Source organism: Macrobrachium rosenbergii, chromosome 51 (assembly GCF_040412425.1).
Source record: "Macrobrachium rosenbergii isolate ZJJX-2024 chromosome 51, ASM4041242v1, whole genome shotgun sequence".
Taxonomy (NCBI): Eukaryota; Metazoa; Arthropoda; class Malacostraca; order Decapoda; family Palaemonidae; genus Macrobrachium; species Macrobrachium rosenbergii.
The window spans coordinates 67,090,963-67,104,947 of record NC_089791.1 but is presented as its reverse complement, the minus strand read 5'-3'; the positions used below and the strand labels follow the sequence as shown (position 1 = coordinate 67,104,947).

Genomic DNA, 13,985 nt, shown 5'->3' with positions numbered 1-13,985 from the left:
ACTAACCTACGATGCTCACTGTCAACCTGAAAACAAAAAAAGCAAATTTGATTAGTGCAGGGAGACTCCTCTCCCTCCGAGGGGAACTGCTGTACAGAGCGAGAGGAGGCCCCTGAGATGAGGTAGCCCGACCACCACCCTCCCTGCGATCTTCGCCCGACTGCAAGAAGGGAAAGCTTACTGGAAAACAGAGAAACGAGGACAAAGGGGTTGCTACCGAGGGCGCCATCAGAAGCAAAAACCCTGACGATGCCCAGCAACCTTCCTTTGAAGTTTCCTTCCAGCAAACTCGTCCACAGAGAGGTGGCGAAGAGCAACAGTAAGCACAAGTCAGAATAGGGATACAGTCATGCCCTTGTACAAGCAGGGGGCGTGAGGTCCAATAAAAGGGGAGCGAACTAGTTACGCCTCTGGTTGCCGACCCCACGACACACACTGGGGGATGACGGCCTATGCAAGGCTATCAAAAATAAAAAACAAAAAATGATCCCATCGGAAAAAAGAGCTTAACAACAGTCAGGCAAAGAGCCCCAAAAACACGTCTGCAATGCATGATGGCTGGAAGCAAACTGGAATGTTTACATCCGGGCAGGCGGGTATTCCCGCCCACCATACGGTAGTTACTGCCTAACCACCTTGTCCAAGAGTTTAACGGCTGTTTCCAGCTTCGCTGTAAGTAATTCCCAGTGTAAAGGACCAACAGTTTGTATATCGTGTAAGAACAAATAGCGGTTAATTCTTGATAAACAACCAAAATACTATATGAAAAGTCAATTTTAAAGGAAATGCTTTGTTCTACCAACTCGGGGTTCTGAGTGGGGAAATACACTGGGCTAAAACTGGATTTTCATGTTGGTCATATGGAACGGTCCTGTGCATTCGCAAATTATTAGGAAGCCATATGTTCAAGAAGGGAAAGGCTAAGGAAATCTATTATAAGAGGAACGATATTAACCTAACGTACCCTAACCTAACCTAGTAGGCCATGTTACTTAGCCAGGGGACTGCACCCGAGACCCCCCAGTGAAGGAAACTCCAATTTTTACGAAAAGTTCCCCTATAACACAGTTTACATGCACGATAGCATTCCAGGTTGGCCAGCATACAACAACATATCAGTTCTGAGGTTAGTTACATTTGATTACAGTCAACTGACAAAAACAACAGTAAATTTGGTATTTCTAAGTACAGTATTAACTCAGCACGTGTTTTTACCTTGGAAACCAGTTTTTCCTAACTTTTATGGCTGCTGATCAAGGAGATGTAGCTGTTTGTTATCGGCCAATGGTTATTCACCTCCAATCTCTACCCGACAGTAAACGGGGGACTTTGGGAATTCAGGGTTTTGAGGGAGGGAGAACACACACAAACAAAGCAGACATGTTTCCGCTTTGAAACCGTTCTTCAGGCATGTAAAATGACAGGGAGCCATTCATTGCAAGGAGGGGACAGCTGAGGGAAGGGGAGAAACGTCGGGGAAGGCAGGGAGAGAGCTCCTGACGTTCCCCAAAACGCGGGGGAAGGTGAGAAGAGGTAGGGAGGTAGGAAGAAGATTCTTCGCAGACACAGAACGTACAGGTACCTAGTCAGGGACGCAACGAAACAGTGGGGGGGGGAGGTAGGAATACATTAGGAAGGTAGGAAACTTTACCAAGCAACAAGCAGAAGCTTGGAAAATGACAAGCCGGCAAAAGATAAAATGCCAGCTCCTTTACCAACAGCCCTGAAAGTATAAGGAAACCCAATCTCCAAGGCACCAATCGGTCTGCAGCAGTTCCCCACTGATAAAATAAATGTGCAAAAAAAACATACACTTTGCTCAAAAAATGTAAAACACAAAAACTTATTCAAGGAACTTGGAGGGTACAAATCAGCCGCTGCCTTCCAAAAACCATGAAACCTGGTATTGGGGTCTTGGAAATGTATCACTACCGCACATGGGGCAAAATCACTTTTTTTTTAACAGGCCGTGATCTTGATACAGCTGAATTAACCTGTCATAATTGCTGTAATAATATACGTTAAACTCCCAGTAATTGATGCAACAGTTCTCGCAAGTAATGGGCAAAGTATGGCAAGTTATAGGCTCGGAGGAGTGCAAGCGGTTGAAGGCAAGGACTCAGCCATCGTACTGAAATGAACTATGCAGTTAGTGAAGGTCTATAATATGCAGGCCTGCGACGGAAAGTCGGCTTGTGGCAGGTTGAGAGGAGGGGGGTTGGGGAGAAATGAAGTCACTGAGAAAAGGAGTGAAGGGGGTTTGTATAAGAAACTTTATAGGAAAATAGGAAATTTTTAATACAACGTTAGAACCTTTCCAAGCGATAATGCATAGTAGCGCGGTAATGCCTGAAGAGTCAGAATATTGTAACACACACCAAACTTTACAACAACATAAAGAAAACACTTTGTAAAGGTTATCACAATAACCTGTTCCACCCTAACCTAGTAGGCTGTGTTAACTGAATGGAGGGGTTTATGGAAATCGTAAAATAAAGGTTATTATACTAACCTAACCTAGCAAGGCCATGTTACCTGGTGGGGGGGGGGGTTTTCGCCTTCCCTGGAACACCCCTTTGTAAGAAACATAATTTATACGTTATTATAGTAACTTAATCTACCTAACCTAGTAAGCTGCATTACCAGGACCCACCCTCCAAAGAAAACCTAAATTAATTAAAAGGACAAAGCTAAGGTAGCTTAACAGAAACTGTTATAGTTGATGAACGGGTTATGAACAGTTCCAACACAAGCAGATGGTCGTAATAGTTGTGAGGACGTAGGTCTGACCTGTGAAGATCCTGGTGAATCCTCCCCACAGCCTCTCCTATGCTAAGAGAAACTTATCAATTCCTCCGGAAACTCTCTTTTTCTTCAAAATTCATGTAGGGTGGAGCCCCATTCTTCGAGGACTGCCCTCAATTATAATGTATTGTAATGCATAATGTTACCAAGCGGAAACGCATTAATGTACCGGAGCAGTAATAATTATGAATAAGGAACTAGAAATAAAAGGAAGCTGAAAGAAAAGCTGGTTATAAAAAAACAAAAACAGATAGAAATATATATAAGTAACTTGGTGTACGAATCCCCCCAATGTTTCCCTTGTTCCTAACACTACATTTGGTCTAAAGTACAAAGAATTAGGAGGGTTTTCCTTAATGTAGAGTTAATGTTGTAACATGATTGGTTGGATAAGTATTTATAGCCGAGGCCTCAGAATGCCCAGCCCCCTTTTCCTCAGTAAGCAGTAATGTTAAAAGTATACCTTAGTTTAACCAGACCACTGAGCTGATTAACAGCTCTCCTAGGGCTGGCCCAAAAGATTAGTCTTATTTTACGTGGCTAAGAACCAACTGGTTACCTAGCAATGGGAACTACAGCTTATTGTGGAATCCGAACATTATACCAAGAAATGAATTTCAAAAACCAGAAATAAATTCCTCTAATTCTTCATTGGCCGGCCGGAGAATCGAACGCGGGCCTAGGAGAGTGCTAGGCGAGTACGATATCAACCCATCCAATGAAGAACTCAGTAAGCAGTTGGGCTGTGTACCAAAAGCTCCCCTATAACAGTGAAAATGCACAGCAGCATCCAAAATAGCAGTAGTAGTGAAAAGATTTGCCTTTGAAATGGCTACCTTCGTTGTTTTGTTCCTTTTGTGTTTGTGTAAGAGTTTTTCATCTCTGTAACGCAACATACAGTGAGATCTGATCACCTTCTCACCTCCTGTGGTCTACCCCACCCAGAACCCCACTTTCCCTAGGGGTCTCCTAACTTGCAGAACAACCTAACACTGAGGGGGAGAATTTCAACCTCTCTTGGAGGGCCATAACCCCACTTTCCCATCGGGTCCCCTACCTTGTTGGATGAAGCTTCAGGGGTTAATTATGGATAATTTACACTCGAGCGCAAAAAATTAAAGGTAAATTCATAATTAGCAACCAAAAAACTGTAGAAAAAGTCAAGTTATAGGGCCGTCGGAGCCGCGGCGATACTATATATTTCTACCAGGTTAATTTACAAGGAAATGCCCGACGCGGAGTTAATACTTATTTCTACCGTAAAGTCTTGATAAGCAACCAATAGGCCTATGGGATACTGTAGAAAACGTCAACTTCCAAGATAAATACCCCAAGCGGAGTTCTTCCATAGTCCTACCAAGAAAACTTAGCACACATGAGGGAGCAGTGAATTTGGACCCCTAAACAGTAGGATTACCGGCTATCCTACGTTGTCGATACTTTCTGGAAAAGCGCGTTCTATGCTTTCAAAATCCCAACAATGAATAACTCAAAACCGACATTAGGCTATCTTCACGTCGAAGCAACCTCAACACAGCCTTGGTTACCCTAAGGCCTGCTTGATTCACTATGTTAGGCGTGTAACCATAAGCCAAGTTTAATCTAGGCCTAGACAACTATTATGAAAGGTGTCTTAAATTCCCGAATAGGGCCATTGCCTTCGATTCATAAGTTATATGTAGTTGGGATCCCAGTCAGTAAAACTTGAAAAATACCTGCTATAGCAGCAACGAGGAGTGCGGCAGTCCTCATGATTAGTCGATATCCAAGTCCTCACAGAGACATTCGTTCTTACGCGTACCAAGTGAGAGGAGAATACTGTACAATGCTCAAAACAAAGCGCAGTTTTAACGTCGTGGTCATGTGATGTTTACAGTCCTGCCTCCTCCACAGTCAGCAGCACCCCCGAGGCCTCAGCTGGTGCCAACAGTCCACTTGTTGTGACAAACTGTTAACTTATCGTCTCTGTCATGCTTCATAGTACTGAACTAAATAAAAGAATGAATTAAATAATATATATGAAGTTTTATAACTGAACTTCATCCAGAGGGATTTCTCAATTTGCTAGATATGAATACATAAAGATAGCTGTGTCGTAGTTGGCGACATTGACGTTAATCATAACAGTGAGTTGCCAATGTTATAACTAATCAACAAAAACACGAAAGAAATGCTGGGCAACGTTCAGTTATAGTAACAGATATTACACGTAAAAATATTAGGAACTAATATATCTAGGATGAATCACAATTGGTATAAACCCCTCCCTTAATGTAAAACCAGTAAGTTGAATTTGGCATCGAGTATAAGAATTAGCGTCTACTGAAAAGGTTTTGTATATTTGGATGTTTAATAAACGGCAAAAGTGTCATTTCTTTGTTCTCGATTTTCCGTTAGCTTGGACCGGATTAAAGTTTTGGTTCACATTAATTTGATCATATTATTTGATAACTCTCGAAACTGTTGCCATGGTAGTCACTTGCGTAAGTTATGTAACTATTCAAGTTTCGTAAAAGTGTCATTTATTATTCTTTTCAGACTGCACATAGCCTCTAAAGTCCATAAATTCTTACCCATCCACGTTAAAGTATGAGGAATGACGTAATTGACAAATCGAGAAGCATGACATGTAATTGACAAATCGAGAAGCATAACATGTAAGAAACGGAAACAAAAGACGTACTGCCTTTACGTAGCAGAATTTGGACATATTCAATACATATTCCTCTCTTTTTTTCCAGATTAAATGCGCATAATGTAGCCTAGAAAACGCGTTCACTAGTAATACTAATTTCTCATGGCATAATTTATCTGGTATTTTCTTTCGCAGCGGTGAAATTTTTACACACACACCACTTCTTCGTAAGCCTATAAGAATGATATACTGTTAGCAATTATAGGCTATCTGATTTCATCAGTTATCGAACAGGACTGTTGATTGTAGATATTACTGTATTGATCGTTTTAGTAATCATTATTATCATCAGGATTATTATTGCCACTATTATATCACAGCCGATTAATGCGTGTAAACTGCGTAGCCTAACTTGCCTTCACGAATGGGATCACCTGGTTTTTAAAATAAGATGTTTAAAATATGTACCTTGACCGTGCAGAATAAACTATTCTGAACTTAGAAAAAGGACCACTGGAGCAAATCCTAGCAGAGAGAGAGAGAGAGAGAGAGAGAGAGAGAGAGAGAGAGAGAGAGAGAGAGAGAACTTGCATAATTTTCTACATGAATCATTTGTTCAACGAATTACGCGTAGTTCAACAGGCCCATTAAAATATTATTTACATGACACAAGTAACGATTGATATGTTGCCTGTTCTGACTAAGACATTATAGCCATAAAAAAGCATTTCCCTCTGCTAGCTATGCCTTGAACAGCTGGCTTGAACAGGCAAATCTTCACTTCTAACAATAGTCTTTTTCCTCAGTCCTCCGTAGAAACCATGACGTCAACATACGATGATGCCCTGGCTGCAATTGACTTGCTGATATCATAAAAAAAAAATTGTAAACGTCAAGTAAGACGTCCAGGGAAGAGTGGTTGAAAAAACTAATTCAATACTCCCATGTGAATTTGTTAAAAGAGTTTAAATTTGGCCCCAAGGACTTTTATAATGTTTACTGATATTTTTATGAATAAAGGAAGGGTTCCATGGCAAGATAAATTTGTTAATTAAGTTAGTAATTGTTTGTTTTCATTTCAAAGTTGACATATATAGGCCTAGCTAATATTGTTCTTCTCTCTTTTTCATTAAAATGCTTAATACTGATTTGTTTTCATTTCAAGAATTACTTTTTATGATGTGTTACGACAAGTGAACATCCTTAGTTTACTACTGTTCCTTTGTTTCAATTTTTGTTGATTAGTCTAATTTCATTTCAAAACTGGCTTACTTGGGATGTGAGCAGTGAATAACCACATATAGTCTAAGTTTTTTTTTTTTTTTTGTCAGAAAGCAGAGTGTTATTTTGTTCTCATTTTAAAAATGAATCATATATATGATGCATAATATCATGAATAGACTTACAGTATTATAGGCCTATTCTTATTTTACATTATATCGCCATAATATTTGTTCTTACTTAAAAACTGAATTTTATATATGGTCTATAACCACGAATAAACATACATAGGCTCAATCTGTTACTATAGTCTTTGGATTTCACTTGCCCAAGCAAAGTCTCACTCATATAGAGACAAGCTATTTGCTCAGACCGCCTACGCAGGCGGGAAAAACTGTGCTGGTTGTTCATATTAAAATTCAGTTTTGCCTGCACAAACCGACTGTGCAGGTATAACTGATCGTTGGTGGCTGCCTTTAGCCTATAGGGAATCACGGTAAAAAAAAGTGATGAAAGCACAAAAGGGGTAGTAAAGCCCAGCTACAAGAGACAGTTATGGAGGTCAGGGGATACAAAAGAAGGATAAATTTTGATGAAAGCCAAAAGTAGAAATAGGAGTCTTTTCTCAATCAGTATAGTATTTTTTTTATCACTGAAATATCCAGGCTGCTATTTGTGGCTGCTGTGTTATCTCAATCTAGAGGTTAACTGCCTCCTTTGAATAAGAATTAAAAATCCCCGTTTTGGGCATTTGTCAAAAAGGGGATTTTCATTGCTTACTCAAAGGAGGCAGGTAACCTCTTACTCAAAGGAGGCAGGTAACCTCTAGATTGAGATAGCAGCCACAATAAGCAAATAGCAGCCTGAATATTTCAAAAAAAAAAAACTGAAAAAAAATCCTGCGTAAAAACTCAGGTATCAGTTTCACAGCAGTAATGCAACGGCTAAGTAAGTTTAATTGAAGTAATATTCATTTGTACTTGGTTACGAATCATATACCAGTGTAGCAAGTTTTACGTAATGTATCCAATTATACGGTACACACACACACATATATATATTCTTAGTTGGGTCCTTTGGTTGATGAGTTTCTTATTTAATTACTGTACTTTATGTAGCCCTGCTCTACCTAAGACCCACATAATCCTGTCAATTAAAGCTAAAAGTTACCCCAAAAGACAGACAATTACTTAATTAGATTAGGTTGCCAATCAGAACTATGTATTAAATAATTTGATTATTCCTGGAACAAATGAAATAAATAACCAATTTATTACCCACCTAGTCCCAAAAAAAAAAAAAAGAGAGAATGCGCTGTTACAGTGAGGGCATTTACATGAGCCAATTAGCCCGTTTTGGACACTGTAATATTCCCCCCTACTTTCACTTATAACGCAATGGATGATCGTAAGGAAATTTTAGTATTTTGAAGGCTATTCCTCTTCCAAAGAATGGTATGATCAGGTTCCAAGGCTTGCCTGAATATTGCTTATGCTTGACTTCTCCCTGATTCTACTTACTGCAAGGGGGGAATATCTATTGTAATCTCACTAGGCAATAATAATTATTCATATACTTGACTTCATACAGGAAATGTGGTTACACCAGGATCTCTAGTCAGAGGCTGAGGAAGGGGGAAAAAATGGAAATAGAAATACAGTAATAGAAATACCAGCAATCGGTAATACTTGTCAATTCCAGACTTACCGTTCACGTACGTTGCATGCGCACTGCAACAGATGCCCAGGATTCTGGAACCACTCTTAACACTGATTCACTTAGTAAATAGAACATAAGAAGGACAAAGGATAGAATTATCAGGAGCACTGATGCGTGTGTGCCCTGGAAGAAGGTTGGGCTCTCTCTGCAACCCTAGGTCGGAAGTGGGGATGCTGTGCTTTGTTGTTGTAAACAGCATTCGTTCATAGCCTGCAGCCAGTCTGAAAAATAACAAGGACTCTCCGATACATAGTACAGAGCAAAATGAGGCCACAGGACTCCCTAACTAAGAGGGCCTGGTGAAACCCTCCCTGTTGGATAGGTCCCTAATACTAACCTATAAGCTGTCAGGAATGGTTAATTTTGAAACACAGCCTAGCCCACTCCTCTCTGCTTTTCCCAGAGTTCTTCTGGTCTTTGTTAGGAGTATATTAATACAAAAATCAATGCTGGGAGGTCGAACAGCAGAATATTTATAAAAATATATATATATATAGGCTATAGATATACTGTACATGTGGTGTGTACGTATATATAGAATATTTCATTATATACCATTATGACAAAATATCCACACGAATTAAAAGTTATTTCATCAAAGTGATGAAAAGAAATATGCGACAGGCTTATGCTACAAATCGATTTCGTGAGCACTAAAAGAAATTACGAGTTACGTTCAGGAAAAAGTATTCATCATGTGTTGTATTTTAAACTTCCATGAAAAGGCAAGTAAAAGAAAGGAAGAGGAAACAAAAATACTTGCAAAATTAGTGATTTCAAGGATATCCACATATCGCATTCGGTCCTGTTCCAGGAAGGAAGACACTACTGAGATTTTAGAGTCCTTGGCAAATGACTTTGTTGGAGTTCGAAACTAAGGACATTTGCCTTTGGACCTTCGAGCTTCGACTATAACATTTATCTGGGCGGTAGACGCTTGACAGGAGTTTCCCAAGCAATCCTTTTTTTCTTCAGGAGTGTCTTATTCAATTTCTCCTTAATTTATTGTATCGTAGTTGGTCATGTTGTGAAGTTTTTACGAAAAAACCGTTATCACGCGACTATATTTTGTAGACTCCGGTTGGCGCCTGAGATTTCCATCGAGTGTTGTCACTTCGTTGGTCAAGTTATAATAAACCCCGGACTTCTGCAAGGTAACACTGGAACTTGACTATATTATATGCTAATATTGTACATTTGTTCCAGGGATTTTCGAATCTTGCTGTGTTTAATCTCGTACAAATCTTTGGCAGTCATTATAGCTATTTCCGTGGGCATTTACCCATAATCTGACATGAGTAAACGCCCAAAATTTACAAGATTTAGATTAAGTTACGTACAGTTCTTAAAGCTTTGTCTTTTCCAGGATGTTTTTGGTACCAGTTTGACTTTGAGTTCCTGTTCTAACGGTAAAGCTTCACGCATAATAAAGCTGCTCTCTTTAGCAGGAGGCATTTTTTTTTTTTTGCCAAGTAGTTTTGCCATTTTTTGTCAAATTTGCTTTGTCATAAATTTACTTTAATTTTTTAATATTTAATATTTTAATTTGTCATAAATTTACCTAATTTGTGTAATAGATTTATTTTTAATTTGTAATAAAATTACTTTTTAAATTTTTGTAATAAACTTACTTTATTAATTTTTGTAATTTAGTTTTAATTTGTATATATTGTTCTTGAACAACTGCACCTTATCCTCCACCCCCTTAGAGACGGTGCCCTTGGTAGGGTGGGGGAGCCCCAGTGTCCTGCATAGTAGGTCGTATGACCTACTATGCAGGTTCTTGGGTGGTTTTGAAGCCAACTAATCTAACTCTTTCTTTCAGGTGATAAGTACATACTGAATCTGTTGCTTAGTTTTCTTATAAGCTCAGGTAGGTATTAGGTGTTTAAATGTGCTTGGCTACCTCCCACTGAGGTAAGTTTGCAGAAACTCCTTAAGGCTTGAGGAAATTCAAGTTTATACCATCAAACGGCAATATTCAGCTTTAAAACAAATTACATTTATGTACAGGTCTGGCGTCTTGGTGTGTTTTACTTTAGAATTTTAGCTTCCAGAAAATGGATTAAATTTGTGGCTAGGTTAAGTCTGCTAAGTTTTGGCCAATATTCATTGTTTTTCCAGAATTTAATTTTAAAGTTGGCATTAGACTTAATAGGGTTCTCTGGGGAACTGTTGTATTTCCTTTCTCGCAGCCGAAAATTTAGGGATGTGAGGTTCAAGAGAAATGTCAAAACAGAGACTGTTTATGTTGTTTCAGATTTCGCTGGCCTTGTGCCAGCACGGGCTCTTGCTCTTAGAGCAGCCCGTAATTCTTTATTATTCTCGACAGGTGTCTATAAGACAAAAAGCGGACGGAAAGGTAGCGGGCGACCCAAGGCCCCCCGCTGCGTCCATACAAGATTTGTGTTTTCTGGCAAGCATAAAAATACGTGCAACATTCGTTACATGGCATATAAAAAGTAGATATACATATCGGCATAAAAGGCCGTACTGTGATACATAAGATGAGGTACATAAAGAATCTGAAATAAAGACAGGTAAAATACATAACGTGTTTAATGCACTGTACATCAGAAAGGAGAAACACAAGGAAGGAGAGGCGCGATTTGTCGCACTTACAGGGGTTATAAGAAGCTCCCTAAATGTACCGGTCATTTACAATAATAGGGCTTGCTTACCCAATGGCTAATCTCTTGAAAATCATCAAGACCATGCAAAATTTTCCCTAGACAAAGATTGTCCAGAGTAATGTTTGGATTTCTGCTATGAGCAGATGAAATTAATTTTATGAAGTTTGTCAGTAACTCATAGCTAGGAACTTTCAGCTCCTGTTAACAGACAGCACGAAAGCAAGTTTTTGTTTAGTTGAAAGTATGGACATTTTAAGTCTTGGATATTTTTTGCATAGAATTGGAATATGTGCAGCTGCCCAAGGAAACATTTTGAACACCACATCTAACATTTGTGTTTTTGTTCTGTTTTAACGATGTTAACAGCTGTATTCTGTTACCAACAATTAAATAAACAGTACCAAATTTTCTGGCTTTTTTGGGGGTCACCCTGTATTAGGTTACTCATAGCATAAGTAGTATATTTATAATGCTATCCGCTAACATTGGGTTATTATGAATACAGGCAATGAGTTTGTTACTCTATGAATACAGACAGTGAGTTTGTTACTCTATGAATACAGACAGTGAGTTTGTTACTCTATGAATACAGGCAACGAGTTTGTTACTCTATGAATACATGCAACGAGTTTGTTACTCTATGAATACAGGCAGTGAGTTTGTTACTCTGTGAATACAGGCAATGGGTTTTACTTTATGGACACAGGCAATGAGTTTGTTACTCTATGGACGCAGATGAATATAGGCAATGGGTTTGGTACTCTATGATCATTTGGCAATGAGTTTGTTCTGTGAAGACAAGCAATGAGTTTTACACTTATGAACACAAGCAATGACGTTTACTCTTATAAACACAAGCAGACAAGCAGTGAGTTTTACTCTTATGAGCACATGCAGTGAGTTTTTCTCTGTGAACACAGCAGTGAGTTTTTCTCTGTGAACACAGCAGTGAGTTTTTCTCTGAACACAAGCAGTGAGTTTATCTCTGTGAACAAAAGCAATGAGTTTTGCTGTGAACACAATGAGTGTTACTACATGTACACATGCAGTGATTTACTCATAAACACAGGCAATAAGTTTGATACTCATGCACAAGCAGCGAGTTTGGAAGTTACTCTTGACTACTGGCAATAAGTTTGTAATGTTACTCATGAACATTGGCATTAGTTATGTAATATTACCCACGAATACTGGCAATAGTTTTGTGATGCCGTCTTTGAACGTGGGCAATGAATTTATTTTCCATGAACTCTTTCAAATGCGTGTTAGGCTATCTGTGAACACAGTAAGTAAATGGTACTGTCTACACCAGGGGTTTTCAACCTGCGGTACGCGTACCCCAGGGGGTACGCCAAGGGTCAGTTAGGGGTTACGCTCTCCCCACGGGTGTTAAGGTTAGGGGCCTGGCCGCCCACTGACTGCATAGCCACAGGTAAATAATTATCAACAATTTTCTTTATTTTTATGGAATTCTTTGTTTTTACAATATTGTTGGTTATGTCAGGAGAGTTGTGTACTTACTTCCCTTCAGTACAGTGCTTGCAAATATACACAATGGAATGTTTTTCTGCGTTTGTTTTGTTCTCTACTTTATACAAAGTGATGGGGGTACATTATTGACATTAAAAATACCCAAAATGGCACGTGGGGAGAAAAGGGTTGAAAACCCCTGGTCTACACAATGATTATGATGCTGTTCTTGATCACAAGGCACTGAAACATTCGTACTATCCTTGAATAAGGGCAGTGCTTTGTGGGGCTGGTCATAAGCGGGAACTGTGATGTTTCCTTGAGCAGCGCGTTGTGGAACTGTTCTTGAAAACAGGCAGTGAGTTTGGGATGCTATTCATAATTAAGGCATGAGTTTCAGTGGTATCCATCAACAAAGCTTTGAGTGTGAAATGCGCATTAACATAGATAATGAGGTTGTGAAGATATCAAATGAGTTGGATGCAATTGTTGGTACCCATTAATTTAGTGAATTCGATGCTGTAATGAACGTCAGTGTTCGCCAAGCTATCCATGGCAGTCGGGTGTTTGATCGTATTTGCTATATAGGCCTAGCACCTGAAATGCTTAAAAGGTCATTAGGCAGTTAATACATGTACCAATATACGTTTTTAAATACATTATACTTAGGTAGGAGCTGTTGAGTCTTTTTGATAATGAGTAGTGGCAACACTAATCTGTGATGCAATCATTTCCTCCTTAACAAGAGCTCACATTACTTAACTTCGTTGCTTTATTTTAAAGTCCAGCGATTTCTTTAACTTTTACCTAAATTCTTGAAAGATCAGATGGAGACCTACGAGTTAAGTACCAGAGATATAGGTGGTTGTGTATCTGGAGTTTTTCATTTTTATTGAGGCTCAAGCTTTTCTTAGATCGTGGTTGAGTGTTAGGCCTACTTCTGATGGGATGCTGTGCTAATTTTTCTAAGGATGAATCACTCCTTTTCATAATCTTGGATCATGACTGTGTAATTATAGCATCTCCAACGAGAAGTTTGTGAGGTAAACCTTCATGCGTATTTATCACAATAAATGGGATATTCCCTGAATGGAAAATTGCAGAAGAGTTCCTGGACTCCATTACACTATCTCCCCTTGTATGTAATTTATGAGGACAATTCCTCTTGGGGATCAGTGTGTTAAAGCTCTCTCTCGTCTTGGAGATGCGAGTCGTTGTCTTACTGATGTACGGATGGTGGCATCCATCCTCAGGGCACAGTACTTGGTAGACTACCCCTCTCCTCTCCAAGGGATCCCCCCACCATCATCAGAGATCCCTTTCTGTAATGGCACGAAGAGAAATGACTTTCTGAATCCATCCTCAGCCGGTAGAATGAATGTCGCTCTTAATATGTTAAGGTCAATTTCCCTCCTTACAAACAAAAACTTTTGTACACTGCTTTAATCAACAGCAGTTATTCTCCAATTCACGTGATATAATAAAAATTACCATCTTTAAAT

At 39.1% G+C, this 13,985-nt stretch overlaps 1 protein-coding gene across 1 annotated transcript in view; it reads right to left on the bottom strand.

The window, feature by feature from the left end:
• The window catches only part of Sap-r (Saposin-related), a 168,492-nt gene extending 162,537 nt beyond the window's left edge, over positions 1-5,955 (bottom strand). Inside the window, exons 1-2 of the mRNA XM_067095684.1 lie at positions 5,909-5,955; positions 4,521-4,793 (exon numbers count right to left, since the gene is read on the bottom strand). Of these exons, the coding sequence (XP_066951785.1) occupies positions 4,521-4,557 (37 nt within the window). The 5' untranslated portion in view covers positions 4,558-4,793; positions 5,909-5,955. The remainder of the gene's footprint in view (positions 1-4,520; positions 4,794-5,908) is intronic.
• Positions 5,956-13,985: the final 8,030 nt, after the last annotated feature.